This window comes from Meriones unguiculatus, chromosome 11 (assembly GCF_030254825.1).
Source record: "Meriones unguiculatus strain TT.TT164.6M chromosome 11, Bangor_MerUng_6.1, whole genome shotgun sequence".
Lineage (NCBI taxonomy): Eukaryota > Metazoa > Chordata > Mammalia > Rodentia > Muridae > Meriones > Meriones unguiculatus.
In genome coordinates, this window is record NC_083359.1 from 36,393,617 (window position 1) to 36,413,484 (window position 19,868).

Below are 19,868 nucleotides of genomic sequence, written 5' to 3' on the forward strand. Positions count from 1 at the left end.
CAGTGCCGGCTTTGATGTGGGCGCGGCGCACCCAGCCGCGCTGAGCGCCCGTCCGGCCGCGCCCCGAGGGGGGAGACCCCGGGCCCCGCATCCTCATTGTGCCGGCGCGGGCCCGGACCCGCCCCCGGCCCCCCGCCCCCTCGCCGCCCGCGCGTAGAAAACGCCCCGGCCGCCGCCAGCGGTGGGAGGCGGCGATGCGCACGGCCGGAGAGACACGGAGGAGGAGACATGAGCCGGCGGGCGCCCAGACGGAGCGGCCGTGACGCGTTCGCACTGCAGCCGCGCGCCCCAGCCCCGGAGCGCTGACCCCGGCCCCGCCAGCCTCGCGCCCTGGCCGCGGCGCCCCAGCCGCAGCCCCCGCCGTGCATGCCTCCCCTGGACTGAGCCGGCAGCCCGCGTCCCGCGAACGCCCAGACGGCCCTCCCGCCCGCCTCGGGCCAGCTTCCCCGCACCGGCCGAGCGTCTTCCCGCACCGCGGTCTCCCCGCAGCCCCCGCGCCGGCTCGGAGGGCGCAGCGCTCGGGAGGAGCCGCGCGGGGCGCTGATGCCGCAGGGCGCGCCGCGGAGCGCCCCGGAGCAGCAGAGTCTGCAGAAGCAGCCGGCGAGGAGGGAGCAGCAGCAGCGGCGGCGGCGGCGGCGGCGGCGGCGGAGGCGCCCGGTCCCGGCCGCGCGGAGCGGACATGTGCAGGCTGGGCTAGGAGCCGCCGCCTCCCCCCCCGCCCCGCGATGTATTCAGCGCCCTCCGCCTGCACTTGCCTGTAAGCACCCGCCCGGCCCTGGCCGCCCCGCCTGGATGCCTGTCCCTGTGCGTGTGGCTCTGTCTGTCTGCCCGCCCGTCTGCTCGCGTGACTTTCTCCCTGCCTGTCTGTCTGTCCGTCCGCGCCCCCTCCCTCGGGTCCTACTGACCGCCTCTCCCTCTTTCTCCCCGCAGGTGTTTACACTTTCTACTGCTGTGCTTCCAGGTTCAGGTACGTGGGCTCCTGTGAGTCCTGTCGTCGTCTCCCACCCCCCGCGCGCTCTTCCTTGAGGTGCGGGCCGACCCCCCTTCTTGGGACCGCGCCCCCTCTCGGTGCCCCACCCCTCCTGGGCAGCAAGCCCAGTGCACCTGTTCCCAGGGTGCGGAAGGGCGGCTTCGCGCGCGCCCTGCGCTGGCGGTGGCGGGCCAAGGGCTAGGAGCTGCTGCGTGGCTCCAGCCAGTGCGGGCTGTCGCGGCCGCGGTCGGTCTCGGTGGCGAGAGCCCAAGAGTCCAAGGGCTCAGCCCAAGGGATGTGCGGGACTCCAACCCGCGACCGCAGCTGGCGAAGAGTAGGGACCCAGGGGCTTTTTCTGCCCCTTTTCTGTCCCTTTACAGCCTGCTTGTGTCTGCAGACAAAAAGGTTGTTTTCAACTGAGTGGATTTTGAGTCCAGAGAGAGAGCTTTAGTTGTAAATTACTCTGTGGGTGGGAGGGGAGAGAGAGAGAGAGAGCGAGAGAGGGAGAGGGAGGAGACTGCTCCCCATCCTGCCGCGCTCTCTTCCACATGTCCTTGCCCAAGGTGGTGCAGCCCAGGGCTTGTTGCCTGCCTGGTCCCCGTTCGCTCTCTGTGAATCAGAAGAGGGCTTGGCTCTCAGCCTGGAAAGCACTTGCTAAAATCTGATCTGTTACTTCAGCAGCTTTCAGACTCGGGAAGGTCTTGGCACACAGACAGTTGGAATGCTCTGGCTTCCAAAGCCGTGGAAATGAAGGAAAGGAGGGGGGGTGTAGGGAGTCGACTTCAGCCCCGATTAGAACCAGACCAGGGCTGCCTCAGCATGGTGTGGGTGGGGGGTGGCAGAGGGGAATAGGAAACACCAGCTGCCCAATACCTCCACCTACCTACAGCGACAAGGGAGGGGACTCAGGATAAACTGGACATAGGCCAAAAGAGGGCTTTCTGTCCCCTCCCCCTCCCCGTGAAAGGCAGGTGTCCTCACAGGGCTAATGGGGAAGATGCTTGGTCGTAGCCTTTTGAGTTCTGGAAGCTGTCTGGAGTTTTCTGGTATAAGGAGGTTCCTGTGTGTAGCCGCTGCTGTGGTTCCTAGCCTGATTGGTAGGTCTTCTGCCTTTCTTCTCTCTGTGGAGAAGACTGTTCCTTGGGGCAGGCATGGAGCTCAGGGCAACCAGTTGAGACTCGGGGCTGGAAGGCTAGATGGAGGACAGACTGATGGCTCTTTCCTTCTGTTGGCCAGGCTGGGGTCCCCAGTGACTCCTTGAATCAATACAACTGGAGTCAGTAACTTAACACTGGCTGTTTGCCAAAACAGATGTGACCCTGTGTGGTGAAGGCGGTGGGGGACGAAGGGGGGGGGAGGGAATGGTCGATGTCAGAGAAAAGGCCAGTGCCAGGCATGGGCTGCCTAGTCTGTCTGCAGCTGAGTCCCCAGGCAGAGGGCAGGTTCCAGGGTCACTCCAGGGGGTCTGCTTGTCTGGCTGGCCTGAGCCTGGGCAGGAGCTGAGGAAATGGGTGTGGAGGCAGAAAGGAACCCTTGGATCTAGCTGCCCAAGCCTTCACAGGCTTGCTGCTCTCAGTTCTTCTTTAAGTAGGGCCGGGAGGGGCTGCCGGGTGGTCTTTTGTGTTCTCTGATGGGAGTGTGAGGGAGGGAGTCTGGACTCTCCTCCCACCTCCACCTCCCCGCCAGAACTAAGCCAGCATCTTTAAGAAAGAGCTGGGTGGTCCGCTTGGGTTAGGTCAAGAGGCAGGATCCATGCAGGTGAGGGAGCCTCCTCTTTTCCACCCCCCTTCCTCTTGCCCCTTTGTCCCCTCCAGCCCCTCCATGTCTGAACTGCATAGGGCTGGTGTTTTTAACCCCTGGTCTGTAGTCTTGGCATTGGCTGGGGGGTGTCCTTGAAAACCACTCAGGGAAACACTGTGCAAATTTGTGTGTGTGTGGAAGAAGACGCAGAGTAATCCTTAGACTTTTTTTTTTTTTTAAAGTACCCAGGATTCCTAAAAGGTAAATAAATAAAGACCAGGGAGAACGATTAGCAGGCTGACATTCACTTTTACAGTTCAGAGACCAATAGCGTGGTCCTCAGTGGTTAGAGATGAAGATGGCTTTAGAGGTGTGGGTTGCCTGGAGTCTGCAGTCAGAGGCAAGTTTGTGTGATACTGGGAAAGCAGGTGTAGTCCTGGGCAAGGCGCAGGGGAGCGTCGACAGTTGGCATATCTTCGATGCAAGCAGACCGGAAGGCCTTCCTAAGTGGAGGAAGGGCTCTGCAGTAGGTGATCTCTGCCTGGACACCAGCTTCATCTTGCCCTGTCTGTGGTTGTAGTAGTTTTAGTTTCGTTTGTGAAAGTGGCCCTTAAGTTGAAGTGCTGTGTGATAGGAGCAGAGGAAACGTTGTTGATTATCACCCACGCAGGGAGGCATACCTACCAACTAAAAAACCAGTTTGCTTCCATCTTTACTATTTTGGGGGACTGGTACAGTTTTAGCAATGGAATTTCTGGGTGTCTCCCCTCCTCCCAGTCCCCAGTCACCAGGCCCCGAATGGATTCCCCCACCAAGTCAGGTTTTCATGAGCACGCTCTATGCCGGATGCTGTCCTCCGCCCACCACCAGTGTGGTGAGCCCCGCCTTCACCCACGGGCCACCCTGGGAAGTGGGAAGCTGGGAATTTAATAAAACCCCTTCATCCTTTCTCCACACGACTCAGGACACCGCAGATAGCTCAAATCAGAAGAATTTTAAAAATTTCCGCGGGGAGCAGGCAGCGTGACCAGTAAATTGCTTTTCTGCACTTGGCTGAGCTCTGACAATGACACCGGGCTGGGCTTTTCAGGAAGCTCTGCCGGCACCTGCCTGACATTGTTCCTGCCGCCAGGCTCCACTAGGTCCTTGCCTTCCTCAGACAGGCTAGCATAAGGCGGGCCAGAGCAAGGGGAGTGGGGGTGGGGGCTTCCTCCAGCCTCTTGTCCCTCCTGCTAGCCCCTTGTTCTTCCCACAGAGCTACTTCCGTTTCACCAGGAGATGTTGGAGTCTGGAGTTCCCTTCATACTCAGGCTTGACCACCAGAGCCTAGACTCCTTACTGAGGCTTAGACCCTTCTGTTATGCCGGCCAGGTTGTAGAGGCCAGGGGACAGTGTCCTTTGGAGGATGGAAAGCTATCCTGTTGGATGGTGCTTTTAATAATTTGTTTATTTTTATTTGATGTACATTTGGTGTTCTGCCTGTACTCACGTCTCTGTGAGACTGTCAGGTCCCCTGGAACTGGAGTTACAGACAGTTGTGAGGTGCCATGTGGGTGCTGGGAATTGAACCAGGGTCCTTTGGGAGAACATTTTGTGCTCTAAACTGCTGAGCCATCTCTCCAGCCCCTGGATGGCACTTTTAATATCTCAAAGCAACATCACTCACTGGTCCAGTCTATTGCATTTCCATTCAACACTTAGCCTGCTTTTTGTTGGCCCTGGGAGTGAGACCTAGACAGTCCTTAGCCTCAGAGGGGCACACTGCCAGATGCTCCTGGCATTGTGGCATTTCTTCCACTTCCTGGGAAGAGGCTTGCCTAGGTGCAAAAGAGACTGCTCCTTAGAATTTAAGATGTCTCGTGTAGGTAAGCTGTTCTAATCCTTCCAGCTTTCTACAAGGAAGCTGAGGAGGATGGAGTCATATTCCCACATACACACAACTAGGTAGGAAAGGATTTGTTCAGGGCCCTGGCTAGAAGCCGAGAATCTGGATTTAAGATCTTGTATTAAGTCTATCTCTTCCAGAAGGAATCCTCAAATTTGCTAGTAGGGGAAAGAGTCCCAGGAGGCATGCTGGGGTCCTTAGTGGGAAGCCCTGTTTAGATTCTCACGAGGGTGACTCTAGTGGGCGACAGCTGCCCCACCCCACCTCCGTCCCTGTCAGGAAGCCCCACGCTCCTGGGAAAGTGCTGCTCTACGAGGGCCCCAGAGCTAGAGGGGGGTGCTTTGGGGGTGTGTTGTGTGTCATAGGAGACTTAATGCTTTCTCCAAGCCCTCCTTCCCAGGGCAGAGAGAGGGGAGGGGTGGGGCACGCTGCCAGCATTCCTGCAGCCAGGGAAGGTCACCCACTTGCTTTGAGATAAGGAGGTGGATTCTTTAAATTTCTGGTGGTTGGCACAGCCAGTGTCAGTGGGCTGGGGGCAGTCTGTCAGAGTCACAGGTGTAGCCTCCTCCCTTACACTGGGACAGCTCTGTGGGTCTGTAGGCCCCCAAAGGGAGGCTGAAGGGGAACAGGGAGGAGCCATCTATCCCCTTTTGTGGTTTTCTTTTTTCTTTTTTTTTTTTTTTTTTGGTGTGAAACGTTTTGTTTCTGACTTGGCCATGTAGCAGAAAACTTGACCTTGCTACAGAGGGGGGCCACCCCCCAGGCTGCGGACAACAGCTCAAGCCGGCTGTTTTCCCTGGGTGTCTCTGTCTTACGCTATTCAAGTAGTAGCTCATAGCTGGCTTGGGATTAGGGAGTGCTGTAGAGGAAGAACAAGGACCTCAGGGGCACACAGTCACTGGCCTCTGGTCACACAGTAAGAGGGAAGCAGAGCTGTGGCTGCGACTCTGGATGCCAGACTCCGGGGCCCAGGTTAAAAGGCCTCCCGAGGGCTTGACTTGCAGAGAGCCTGGCTCAGACTGTGGATCTGCCTTCTGTTTGCTGTGTGACCTTGGGGCAAGTTACTTAACCTCCCTGGGGCTTAGCATCTGTATGTGTAAACTGACAAAAATACCACCCTCTCCTCCTAAGAAACAAACAAAACCCCCAGTGAAGTGATTGCTGCCTTCTAAGGGGGTAGACGGCATTTCTAGGCTTGGCTGCTGTGTCTCTGGTCCTAGGACTGTTCTCGCCTGCCTCTGTCTCACCTGTCAGGTATATTATCTAGTACTGCTTCCTCCTGGGGTGTGTGTGTGTGTGTGTGTGTGTGTGTGTGTGATGAACAAGGGCTGTTGTGATGGTCCTGTGTGTGTCCTTTGCTGTTAACTCTGATGCTGTTGGCATAACTGCTTAAAGGCCCGTGGCAGAACCCTGGGTAAAGGGTACATGGACATCTTTGCTAATAGTCCAGGGCTGGAGGAGAGGCACCTGGCCTTAGGATGATCTTAGGCCTGCTGCCACACCCTGGGCCTGAGTGTGGGAATTCTTTCTGGAACATCACTGGGTAAGCGGCCCCTCAGGCTGTGGTCTGGCTGGTTGGTAGTTCTTAGGCTCTGACATCTAAGTAGTATTTGAAATGTTGCCGTGTTGATGATGTGGCCAGAGACGTTGCACTGATCAGCTGAGGGCCACCAGACAAAGACTCCAAGGTTGCATCATTAATCTTTACCTTCACTCAGTCAGCCCTGGAGATTTTGCTCTACCTCAGTGGTTTTCAGCCTGTGGGTCGTGACCCCATTGATAAACCAATATCTGCAAAAAAAAAAAAAAAAAAAAAAAAATTCACATTACAGTTCATAACAGTAGCAAAATTACAGTTATGAAGTAGCAACGAACTAATTTTATGGTTGGGGGTCACCACTACATGAGGAACTATATTAAAGCAGCATCAGGAAGATTGAGAACCGCTGCTCTACTGGATTTATCCAGCTGGGTAGGAGCAGGGCATCGGAAGTATCCATGGGACCCCATGCACAGGTGCTGGCAGCAGAGAGGCCTCGGTTTCAGTTTTGTGGCTCTTTAGCCCATGATCTGTGACCGGCAATCACCTGCTCCTCTGTTTCCCGTATATCTGTAAAGTAGGCTAATGTGAAGTACTCCCTTTAGGGTCAGTGAGAGCTAAATAAGAGTTATTATATATAGAGAGAAGCCAACACATAACAAGTAAATGAATACTTGTAATTGCCTGGTCAATTATATGCTGTGTCCTGGTACGCCATGTGCTGCCACATGCTAGAAAGAGCAAGGAAAGCCGTGCCCCTCGGAGGAGAGACAGCAGGTATTCTGGTCCGTTGGTGGTGGAGGTTTAAACTTAGGCCAGCATGTTATTCCACATTCAGGAAGGTGCATGGCTTTGGGCAAGACCCTAAACCTATTGGAGTCACTGCTTCCTCATCATTTATAAACAGGGATTAATTATCCTATTTCCAGGGCTTTGAACATGGCAGCACTCGCCTGTAACTCAACACTGGGAAACTGAGGCAGGACGGTGAATCAGCCCCAGGATATATAGTGAGAGCCTGTTTCAAAAGCCAAAATGACCACAGCAGAAATCCTCATGCATTCCCCAGACTCACTGATAGGAATAATGAAGATCGTATCTTGGACCATGTATTCAGTAGACTCTCAAGTATGGTACTGTTCTTTACTGCCAAACAACTAATGGGCATTTATGGAATACCTGATGTATGCCTGCCCCCCCCCACCCCCCAGCTGGGTTTGTTCTTCAAGGCTTCAGCCTTCCCATAGTGTACTACATGAGGAGGTGAGCACTTTGGGTTGCTTCTACCTGTGCCCCTCCGTCTGTCCTGGGATCCCACGGTACCTGGTCCCTGTCTTTGACCAACTGCATTCTTTGCTAGAATTCACCGAGACAGGAAAGAGCCTGGGGTAGACTCTCAGCCCACTGCTCCCACCCTGGCTTGGACACTCGCTGTGTGACAGGGAGGATGGTGTAGCCCCTCTGTACTCATCATTAATGGAGCGCCAGGATGCAGCCTCACCCCTGGGGTTGCAGGGAGGGGGACTGTGATTCCCTGGGGGAGCCCTTGGCCTGCCGCCAGGCTCTTTGCAGTTGTTAAGTGGATCAGAGCTCCAACTCTCAGCGGTGGATGTCTTGAGGCCTGCTTGCCCACCAAGCTTGCACTTATCCCTACAAATCCAGGGGAGGGCAGACCACGGCTGCAAACTCTGGGTACCGGCTGGACTCTCAGCTCAGTGAGCAGAGGGCTTGGGGACCTGGAGTGGGGCTTGAGTTCCTGTGCCCATTGCCTCTGTGCCAGGTGCGGGGCCGCTAAGGGTCCATACAGCTGTCTGAGCCCTCAGGTAACAGGTACTGAGGGATAATGGTGGAGAACAGAGCTTGAAGGACAGTGGGTTCTGTGGTGAGGGACCCTAAAACTGGACCTGGGTCAGAGCAGTTGGCCAGAGGAAGAGTGTGCTGTGAACGTGCAGGCGAGTGTGTATGTAAGGTCACCAAGGTGCTTGGAACAGGCCACCTCCTGGACATAGGGAAGAGCATTGTGTATTCAGTGTGCTGCCGACCCTGTTGTGATTGCTGGCATCATGTTCAGGAGTGGGCTGATGGAAGAGGTCCTCATGGGCTCTGGACACCAGAAAATAAAGGAGATGTTTTTTTTTTTTCATCTCCTGGGATCAATGACTACCTCTGCCTGTGACTTCAAGGAGAGGGAGTGATACTGAGATGCTAGCAGGGGGAAGGAGAAGGGAAAAAGACCTCAAGTCTGCACAAGTCCTGTTCCTATTCAGGCTGGCTCCGGGACTGACTACCTGTCCCATATTGACAATCAGTATGGAGAAGGCTGATGTATGGGGAGAGAGAGGCTGGACCTTGGGCCCCGCCCCCATTCTGCCGTGCCCCGCCCATGCTGATGGCTTGGCCCTGCCAATCAATACATTGATGGCCCTGAGAGCTTAATGGACAGGCTGGGGGGTGGGGAAAGGCCCTCGGCGGGCTCACTGTCTATCCAGGCTGTAGTGTAGCGGATGTGGGGAGCATGATGGGAGAGGCCATAAGCTTAGGCTGTCAGGAGGATGGGGCCTTGAAGGGGCTGGGAGGGGCCGCCTTATTCCCCTTTGCAGGAAGAGGGCACTTGGAGGAAACTAATGCTTCAGAGCTGAATGTGTTCCGATCTTGAATCTGCCGTGTCCTTCCTGTGCTCCTTGGCAAGTCCCTTGTCCTCTCTGTGTCTCCCCGTGTCACTGGGAACACAGGGACGGTATAGTTTACACTCGCTCAGGTTGGGTGAGGAGTAAGCTCACTGCTTAGTATATGCCTGGGAATTCACAGCCAGTGTGAGTTTCACTGATGGAGCTGGCAGCTGACTCCAGGCTGGAGTCCAGGCTGCCTTCGAGGAAGCATTTGGAAGGCTTTCTTTTGGAGTGGAGAAGGGAACTGACTTCACTGGGGTCTACTCTTAGAAGGCCTGAAATCTTGGGTTCGAACCCAGAATTTGGAAGAGCTCTAAAAGCTCTGGTCTCCTGCTACTGCTTGAAGCCTGTGGGTCATCCTTTTTGGGCCAGAGAGACCCTTCACCCCTGGCAGAAAGCCTCGAGATGGACATGGATAACATGAGGTTTTAAGACGCTGGGGTAGGTAAGGCAAGGCAGATCAGTGGGAAGTAGCAGATACAGCGTGGACACCTCTATCAAAGAATGGTATGAAGTTTCATCATACTCTTGACTCATAGCAGCACTGAACTAGAAACATAGTTGTTCCTGTCTAGAATTTTCCATTTAATATTTTTGGTCCCTCGTTGACTAGGCACAGCTGAAATGGACACTGATAATGGACACTGTTGGGAAGGAGGTGGGAAAAGCAAGAGGAAATGGTTACAGGTGTGGATGCAGTGTCTGGGAGCTCCAACTCTAGACGCAGGGGAAGTTGTGTTTGCATTTTTAGTCCTCTCTCCTCTAACTCCGTGACATAGGATGAATGATGCGACCACCCCCTGGCCTCACTTTTCCCAACTTTAACATGGGACGAACATCATTTCTCTTTATGACATCACTCTGGTGATTGTATAGGATAAGTCACCCATAGTAGGAATTAAAAACAAAACAAAACAAAACATGGCTGTTGGTGTGGAGAGACAGCTCAGTGAATGAAGTGTTTTCTGTGCAAGCGCAAGGACCTGAGTTTGAATCCCCAGAAGCCACATAAAATTGGGCATGGCAGTGTGTCTGTAATTTCAGTGCTCCTGTGGCAGGACAGGAGGTAGAGTGGGGGGATCTCCAAAGCTCATGAGCCAGATAACCTGGTGTATACAGCAGAGGATAATAACAGAATCCTGCCTCAAGAGGTAAGAGGCAAGGACTGACACCCAAGGTTGTCCTCTGACTTCTACACGTGCAGTTCAGCATTTATACACACACACACACACACACACACACACACACACACACACGCCATGGCTGTTTATAAAGCAAGTCTTAAAAAAGAAAAGAATGTAATGGCTGTTGCCACTAATGTAATTTTTCCCAAGGTAAATGCTATAAACAATTCCCATTTTGCAGACAAGAAAACTGAGGGTAAAAAGCTCTAGTAGGTCAGTCATTGTGGTTGGAGCTAGGTAACCTGCAGGTCAAATAGTTCTACTTCTTATTCTGTTGTCGGAGGTTTGTGCTGGTGACCTGGACCTTGATGCTGATCTGTGGGAGATGATAATGTGGTCTGAGGAGAATGGGGACGCTCCCAAACGTGCTTCTCAGAGCCAGAGGACTGAAGCCTTCAAGGAAGGCAGTGGTGGGTGGTGGGTGGTGGGTGGCAGGTATCCCTGTGGGATAGGATACCTTGATTGGTCTATGGGAGCTGGCAGAACCCCTTTTCCTACTGGTCAGATTATCGACAAGATGAGGGAGCCGTAGGCTTGGAGTGCAGGCAGGGGCTGGACTTCTGGGTGTTCCTGAATATTGTGCTTGGATAGTTGGGGCCTGTCAGGTTTCTGAGTAGAAAGGAGCATCTCCCCTGAACTGCAAGCACTCTAAATGAAGACAGGAAGCAGGCAGGGGCGTGTGGGCTCTGTCTGCCGAGCACCCTGTTGGTGTTCTTAGGCTGAGGCTTTGAGAGACCCCAAGATCAGAATGAGATCCAAGCCTATAGGGCCCTTGTTGCGCATGTGCAGTTCCTGGACTGGGGAGCAATTATTTCCACCAGAGCCCAATCTTTAGGACAAGGGGAAGGGCCACGTTGGGAGTGCTTGTAGTCTTAGGCTGCAATGGACACTAACAGTTACCCACTATGGAGAGCCCACTTTGACCAGGGATCACTCATAAATGTGGCACTGGGGGAGGTGGGGCCACATTCTCTATGAATCTAGACAATGTGCTGTGACTTCTATTGCTGTGAGCTTGGAGATGTGTCTGCCAGGCAGACCGCTCTTTAGACACGATAGCCAAGAGAGCTGCCACTCACTCAGCCAGAAAGCAGAGGCAGTGACTCTCCCAAGGCAAGCCTGCACTGCGTGAGCCTGGTTGCGGAGCCCGGAATTCTGTGTACCCATACCCTGTGGCTCTTGAGAGGTGGTCTCAAGGTCCTGCTTGGGAAATGGGTTCTTCTGGCTCCCTGGTATTCCATAGCTCTGGAAGCTGATGGAGCTACAACAGGACCATGCCTACGGTCTTCTTAGCAGGGCACCTGGAGCAAAGCAATGTGAGGCTCCTGCAGGGTGACAAATCTTGCTTCTCTCTTCTGGGAAGAGGAAAGCTTGATGCTGGCTTCCAGGTATGCCTTATTCTTGACCAGTCAGTTGGCAAGCATCGCTGATTGCTTCCTGGGGACAAGATAATGCCCAGGGGTGAGCCTGATTTATTTGAACTCTGGGGACAATAGCGTGTCCAAATCCTGCAGTGTCGGGAGGGTATCTCTGGAGCAAGCTTCTAATGGCAGGTAGAAGGGGCCGGTGCCCTGAGCCCAGCAAAGGTTTTGATAGGATATCCATCCTTTCTAGAAGACAGGCCCCAGTTTCCGGTAGAGGCCGCCCGCTATTTCCCTAGGGATTGACCTGGCCAGAGCATGGTTGAAGTGGTGGAAGCTAGGCAAGATGGATTATATCCTCACATCCTGGTGCAGGGCCACCCAATAGACCTTGTTGACCCTGGGTCACTCCACTGCTTCTGTCCAGTGGGCCAGGAAGAAAATCATTAATAGAAAGCCAGCTTTTGGGGCAGGGAAGTGCCCCATGGGAACTGGGGGTGAGGAGATTGGCTTGACCTCTAGTCAATAGACTCCTGTGAGAGCAGGAGTGATGGAGGACAGGGATACTGTGCCTACTTTCGGGGGAGGGGACAGGACTAAACTGACTCCAGGAATCATTCCAGAAAGGTCAATGGCCCCAAGTGTGGGGTCTTCCAGAAAAAAAAAAATGCCCTCCAGGTATGGGCTGCCAGGGCCCTGGGCTCCTTCCTCCCTGGATGTCCTGGAAGAGAGGCAGTTCCTGGTACTGTGGGCTGGCCATCTTGCTGGTAGAAATGGAGGGAGGCACGTAGTGGTTGCGGAGAGGACATTTGTGAACCTCGATTTCTGCTGAGCTTCACTTTGGAGTCCTGTCAAAAGTCCTGGTGTTTGCTCAGCTGTGGAAGTAGCTGCCCTGTTGCCTTTTGCATTTAGTCTTCGTAGCAACCCCTGAGGTGGGTGCTGGCTTCATCGTGTTCATTGTGAAGAAACTGAGGCACAGTGAGAGGCTGAGGGGCATGCTTGGGCAGCTGGGGTCCAGAGAGCTCTAGTAAAGGTTGATTGGGTGATGCTTTCCTGGGACTGGGGTCCTGTGTGCTGGCACTGTGCCAGACTTGGTGAGTCCACAGAACAAACCCATGATGCTGACTGTGCTTCGGTACCTGTTCTGGTTTATAAGATGGGATGGGCCGTGCATCTAACTAGCAGGCCCTGGTAAATAAATATTGCTCAATGCTTAATGGCATGGCAGGACTTTAATGTGTTCGTTCATTCATTCATTCATGCACTCACTCACTCACTCACTCATCTGTTGAACAAGCGCTTGGGTGTCTGTGCTGCCAGCGCAGGAGAGAGAGAGAGAGAGAGAGAGAGAGAGAGAGAGAGAGAGAGCACTCTGGCTTCCATGGTACCACCAGCATATTCAGAGCAGACTGGCAGAAGCTGAGTATGTAGATGGTTTATCGAGTCACATATGTTAGAAAGAACCTCAAGGCAGAGTGGTAGCATGGAGAGTGTCAGGGTTAGGGCTGTCCAAGGAGGCCTGTTTGAGGTGATAGTGGGCAGAGACCTGAGGGAAATGAGTGTAGACAGCCGAGAAAGGGCATCAGAGCATAAGAAAGAGCCCGTGGAAAGGTCCTGAGGTTGGTGTATGCTGAGTATTAGAAAGGTTCCAGAGCCTTTAAAGGTAAAGCAGTATGGCTGTCAAGGAAGAGGAGGAGGAGGAGGAAGAAGAGGAGGAGGAGGAGGAGGAGGAGGAGGAGGAGGAGGAGGAGGAGGAGGAGGAAGGAAACATCAGGGGCTACTGGTCGGGATTGGAAGCCCTAGCGAGGACTGCTGTTTGAGTGTGAGGAATCCCTGAGGAGTGTGCACGGGGAGGATGGGCTTTGTTGAGTGGAGGATGGGTTATTAGCAGGGCAAAAATGGAGGAGGATGAGCAGGATGGGCACAGACTGTTCAGGTGGGCGGCTGTACTTTTGATGAGGGAAAGGAGCAGTGAATGTGGGTGCAACCTAAGAAGGCCTCCCAGTGGGTACGGCTGATGGGATTTAAATGGCACGAGGTCCATGGACTTACAATGGGGGATAGAAACCAGAGGCCTGGGACACGGGCCAGGGCCATGGTATGAGCGTGATGGGTCCCTGTGGAGGTCTGGGGGAGGTGGCATGCTGTACTCCGGCCCACTGGCCAGTACTTGAGATTTCTCATTCCATCCCTTCCTTGCTCTGTGTCCCTGCGTCTGCCGGCAGTCCCATGGATGTCAGATCTCGGCCTAGTTGCTCAGGCGCTCCTTGCAGTCCTGGATGCAATTGGGATGGGGGGAGAGGTGTCTGTACTGAAAGGGAAACCGAGGCAGAGCAACCTGCATGGGGAGGTCACAGAAAACACCAGGTGTGCGCGGGTGCCGAGAGCTATATGCATACCCAGGCCCAACCGTTTCATGGTTTTTCAGCTACCTCGGCTGCGGTGTCTGTGAAGTGAGGCCTGGCCTGAGGGGGGTGCAGAGCAGAGACAGGGCTCTCTCTTACCATTCATTTCCCCTCCCCTTGCATAGGTGTTGGTGGCTGAGGAGAACGTGGACTTCCGCATCCATGTGGAGAACCAGACGCGGGCTCGAGATGATGTGAGTCGGAAGCAGCTGCGCTTGTACCAGCTCTACAGCAGGACCAGCGGGAAGCACATTCAAGTCTTGGGCCGTAGGATCAGTGCCCGTGGCGAGGACGGGGACAAGTATGGTATGTGCCAGACCCTATCCGTACCCCTTGCACACACTCTCCCCAGCCTTGGAGAGTCCCCATTCAGATCCCGGCTCTGTATTGTGCCAGATACATGGTGTTGGACCTAGCAGTAGCCCTCCTGGGCCTCACATTCTCTGTCTGTAAAATGGGGAGGCGTTACTGCCTCTTTAAGAAGCTAGGACTGGATAAAAAGTGTCCCATTAGGTGGTGGCTTAGGCGGGAATGCCCAGATGTCAGTGGCTGCACCTTGCACCACAGTTCCCTCTGGCCCAGGCTCATCTGCTTTGTGGGCTGGAAGCCTCTGGCCATGCTCTCTGGACGCTCTGGAGGCCGTGGGAGTCATCTCCATGAATGCATGTGGGAGTGTGCATCTGTGTGTATGCAAATGTGCATGTGTGTGTGTGTTTAAGCTTGAAGCTGTACACCCACAAGACATGCTTACTCACAACTTGGGACCATGGGCCCTGTGACCTTCTCTTGACCTGGGAACAGCTCAGTCTTCCTGGAGGGCTGAGGAACCCTTACACCCCTTCTGTTGCTGCAGAGGCTCAGAAAAGGGACCCTGGGATTCTAAGTCCCAGCCCCTGAAAGCCCTGGGCAATGAACAGAGCAGACATAACTCCACCTCCTTAGCGCTTTGGAGAGCATTCAGCCAAGACAGATGCTAGGCAAACACTTAACACGCAGATATTTTATTTAAAATTGCTAGACAGGAAAGGCTTGGGACTGCCAGGAGGCCTCCTGGTCCTTGGCCATCTCTGGGATGCACCCGTCCTCAGTTTCTGCCTACTTGGGCCCAGGTTCTCGAGGCAGTGGCTGGGGATGGGGTCCTGCATGTGTGCCGAGCCTGCCAGCCTTGCTAGCCTTTCTGGGATGGTGCCCCGTCGGCCCCTGCCCATTGCCATCAGGACGTGACAACAAGACAAATAATTTCTTGGACCTTTTATCTTGGACACCATTTATTTTCCCACAGCCCCAGGGCAGGACTGACCTCATGGTAGGACCCTGAGTGAGGCAGCTGCACCACACTGGGGGCTGGGCCAGGCTGGGCAGCCTGGGCTGGGTCCTGGGCCCCAGCACCTCCAGGCCAGCTGCCTCCTTCCCTGCTTCTTCCTGCACAGTTATTCCTTATGGATCCTCTTCTTTTCTCCCATTCCTGTCTCGAACCCTTTTCTCTCTTTGTTTTTTGGTCTATCTCCTTCCCCATGGTCTCTTCTCCTCACAGGTTTCAGGCCCCCTGGCTCTTGTGGGGGGCACCCCCAGATGCTGGGCTGTGCAGGGCAGACCCAGGTGCTAGTTTTCCGTGGGATCCTCTGCCCAGTGCTGCCAGGAAAGGGGCAGCTGGCTGGCCAGGCGGGAGGAGGTGCCCTCCTGGGGTGTCCTGGGAGCTCACTCTGGCCCCTCCAGGCTGGAGAGTACTACAGCAGGGGGGGGGGGTGTCAGACTCTGGTTGAGCCATCTGTCCATACCCTGACATAGGAGGCAGGGACTGGGGAGGGAGTGGAGCCATCAGGGCTCACCCTCTTTGTAGAGGCTGTTGGCCTTCTGACTTTTCTCTGCCTCAACTGGGCCACTCTGTGATCTTCTCCCAGCACTCTGCCTTCTCTGTCCGAAGTTCCAGGCTTGGATTAGCCACATGCACTTGGCTTTCTGGGAGAGGGGTCCTGTCTAGATGTCCTCGCAGACTCATGGGTCAGGGTGCGGTCCGAGCCAACGAGGTTCCGACCAGCGCCCAGGTGCTGTTGATGGAAGCCTGCTTTGGGTTTCTAGAATCAGCCTGGCATGCTGCTCTTCTGTCTTCAAAAACTCTTGCCCTATCGAGGAACATGTTTACATGATCTTCCAACCCCCCCAACACCCAGGGCAGCATGGGGCCTTGCAGGCTGCTGCTGTTCCATTTGAATGTCCCATTAGAAACGCAGATGAGTCTAGGAGACCCCATCTGTGAGCCCTGGGAGAGGAAGTGAGACAATGGAGCCCACTGAGGCTTCCAATCTAGATGATCAATACAAATATTATTGGGAGGGTGATTTATGTGACCACGCAGGGCAGGAGGGATGGGCTGCTTCTCTGCACCAGGAGCTGCCTTGCTGGGGGGAGGGGCAGCGGGACATAGGGCACTTCAGAATCTGCTTTGCTGTCTCAGGCTGGGTCTGGTCCCCAGAGACTTTCGATACCCACTTGACCACACGGCCTTGTGTCATCTGCTGAGCAAGAAGTACGGCAGATGCCAAGGGCACACCTGGAATCCTCAGCTCTGGGTCTGTCGTCTAAGACTGGCCTCTGCTGGGTACAGGACCCCTGGTCTGTCTGCCGTCTGATCTTGCTGCTTCTTCATCCTAATACTTTCTGGAAGGTGCTTTGAGCACAGAGCAAGGTTCCATGGAGCAGCTAGCATGGCTGAGACTGAGGCACCTGTTCTTATAGCCTGAGTCTCTGAGTCTGACCCCTTGGGCCATTTCCTGTCTACCAGTCCAAAATGTCACTCTATTACTCAAAGAACTTAGAACCCAAGCCCTTGGATCAGCCAGAGACCTGGGACGGTTCTGCCCATGAGACACTCCCATCCCCCCACAATCTCAGGGGGCTGTACCACCTCTTCTTTGCGCTGTGCTCAGGAAATTCTGGGGTTATGTGTACTGTTCCCTCGCCAGGATACAGAGCCAGCCACAGAGAGGTGATCAGGATTGCCGGAGTGCAAGGACACCTCCAGTGTACACCTGAGACTGGGGATAAGCTAGTTACCCCAGGACATCAGGGCAAGAAGCCTCTTCCATACCCAGGAGGTACCTGGTCCAGTGCTCAGGCAAGCCCTTCTTCCTTCTTCCCATCTGTTTTTGCTTTGAGAATACTAAGATGAACAGACCTGGCTTCCCCTAAGAGCTCTCTCTTCTGCGATGGGGTCTTTGCATCTCAGCTTAAGCCTCCCATCCTCTCTGTCCTTGCCTCTGTCCCCAGGGAGCAGTGGCCACCCACATCTTGTAGATCCCATGTTGAAAGGGCTGTGTTAGAATTACAGCCAGGATTCAATATAGCTTCTGATCAATCCTATTGATTTCTTTTCTTCCTCTGGTCCTTTCTGGTGAGTCTATGTGGCCTGCAAACCTCCTCAGGGACATATGGAGAAGGGGAATTCTGGGCACTTGAGCATGTGTATCAGCAACAGGATAATGGCTCCAGAAGGGACCCCCCACCTCTCTGCTTCATGTCACCTAGCCCACCTTCAAAGGGAAGGGATAGCTGAAGAGGTGACCTCTGAGTGCTTTTGGAGGCAAGTACATTTTCCCCTTGGGAGGATGTTGTCTGGATAGGAGCCAGCAGCTCTGTGGTGTGGGAATGTGTTAGGAAGTCCCTCATGCACTTCTGCACAGGGCCCTGCCCAGCTTTTCCCAGCTTTTCCCTGGTGTGTGTGTGTGTGTGTGTGTGTGTGTGTGTGTGTGTGTGTGTGCGCGCGCACATGCATTCTGAAAAGCTCCTGAGGGATCTTCCAGGGTACAGGGAGATCTAACCCATATTGGTTTTATTCTCTGACTTGCCTCCCACTGAAGCAGGCTCCCAAGTCCCTCTGCCTCCACTGCCTCTGCCTTCCCCCACCACCTCCTACCCTTGAAACCCAGAGTCTAAAAGCAGAGGCCCTAAGTTGCTTTTGGTGGGGCCAGCTGGGGACCTACGCTTCAGTGTCCATCCATCCATCGTGGCCACTAGTCCCTTCTTGCCATTTGAGGCCCACACTGTGTGCCCTCACTCTGCCCATGCAGCTTGGTGAGTTCTAGTGGCCACTTGTTTTAATGTTCCCACTGTGTGTTTTGGGCAAGTGACTGCAGCTTTGCCAGCTGAAGGCCTCAGCATCTTCACGTGTAAACTGCAAAAAAAAGTGAGACATTCCGTGTTCAGACTCCCCACGGTACACTTTATGGATGTTGGCTGTTATTATTAGTCTCCCTTATTTTTTAGTTCAGGTGAACCTTGAACTTGTGAGTCTCCTGCCTCGACCTCCCAGTCTGGCTACTGGTGTCATGTTTATTTGCCAGGCATTCCAGAGAAGCAGAAGGAAAAAGACAACAGGAAGCTTTCTAAAAAGCTTTCTTCTAGCCCTTCGCCCCGCCTTGGAGGGTTTGGGGAATCCCTCTCCTTTTCTGTCTATGGCCTGACTCCAGCCCTGGGTCAAAGCAGGAGGGAATAGAGTGATGAAGCACATTGAATAAGAGGCTGATTAAACTTGTCATCACCAACTATGTGCTCCGCAGCATGTCCCTTCCCCATCCCAAATCTTCCTTCAGCTCTTGAATCATGTTAGTTATTGCCTACATTACAAGGCTGTCCATGTACTTACTATAATTTAACTAGTGACCACTTACTAGGAGTCAGGCCTGGGCTGGATGTTAAAAAAAAAAGCAATGAGGAGTAAGGAGAGCTTTCCTGTCTTCATGGAGATTACCTGTACAACGGAAAGGGTGACATTCTGTTAACTTACTGTTATTGTAACAAAATGTCTGAGCTTGTGGTAAGGCAGAATGTCATGGTCTGAGGAGGCTTACCTCGTGATGGCTGGGGAGCAGAAAGAGAGAGACAGGATGGGGCATGCTGCCTAACTTCCTCCCACATCTGAAAGGGCCTAGTAATGCTGTAGGTAGGCCACTAAGCCTCCCATGTGGGCCTTGAGGGAACATTTAAGATCCAAATAATAGCAACAAACAGTTTTTTTAGAGTGCTGGAATATTGGGATCAGCACTTAAGAGTCCTGGCTTCTCTTCCAGAGGACCTGGGTTCAATTCCCAGTACCTACATGGGGTTTACAACTGTCTTGCAGCTCTGGTTTCAGGGAATCCAACATACAGACCCAACAACAATGCACAGAAAAAATAAAAGAGAGTGTTGGAACGTGGCATGTGCTCAGAGAGTGCTGGGTTAGGGAAGGTGGTGCCAACATCAGACAGTACAGTCAGGGAAGGCATCGGCTGTGGCCACTGTTCTATTGCCATGACCAAGGCAACTCTTACTAGAAAGCATTTAACTGGAGGCTTGCCTGCAGTGTTACAGGTTTAGTCTATTATGCTCATGGCAGGCATGCTGAAGAAGTAGTTGAGAGCTACCTCCTGATCTGAAGAGAGAGAAAAAGAGAGAGGCTGGGCCTGGCATGGGCTTTTGAACCCACAAAGCCCATCCACAGTGATGCACTTCTGCCAATAAGGCCACACCTCCTCTAACAAGGCCACACCTCCCAATCCTCCTAATCCTTTCAAATACCATTGCCTGGAGACTAATCATTTCCAACATATGAGCCTATGGGGATCCTTCTTATTCAGACCACAGCATCTCTAAGGAGATGATGTTTGGCCACCTGGGAGATGAGAAGGTTTGGACAAAGCAGCCTCCAGACAGAAGGAATAGCAAACACAAAGGGCCTGCAGCAGGAACCAGGTGTGTCAGAGTAATACCAAGGGAGTCAGTGTGCTTGGCAGGTTGAGAGGGAAGTTAGGAAGGAGGGACAACAGGGGGTAAGGGCGTGAGAAGGGGGCAGATGAGGTGAGTCCCAATGAAGAGTTCGGATTTTCTCTAAGTAGCATGGCCGCTACTTTACTGATGGAAACAATTTGTCATCTCCAGATTGATATTTTGAAAGGATGCTTCGGGCTGATCTCTCTCTCTCTCTGTGTGTGTGTGTGTGTGTGTGTGTGTGTGTGTGTGTGTAGACTGGTGAGGGCAAGAGTAGTGGAGGGAGGTGGCGGTTGAGCTGTACAGGCTGGAGGGGGAGGGGCAGCAAGATAATGTCATCCCCTAGGCCAGCTGCAGGCCCTGCCAATG

The 19,868-nt window shown here is 53.8% G+C and overlaps 1 protein-coding gene across 1 annotated transcript in view; it reads left to right on the top strand.

Annotated features, from left to right (window-relative positions):
* The window catches only part of Fgf18 (fibroblast growth factor 18), a 30,434-nt gene continuing 10,566 nt past the window's right edge, over positions 1 to 19,868 (top strand). The window contains exons 1-3 of the mRNA XM_021635625.2: positions 1 to 757; positions 931 to 967; positions 13,880 to 14,060. Of these exons, the coding sequence (XP_021491300.1) occupies positions 726 to 757; positions 931 to 967; positions 13,880 to 14,060 (250 nt within the window). The 5' untranslated portion in view covers positions 1 to 725. The remainder of the gene's footprint in view (positions 758 to 930; positions 968 to 13,879; positions 14,061 to 19,868) is intronic.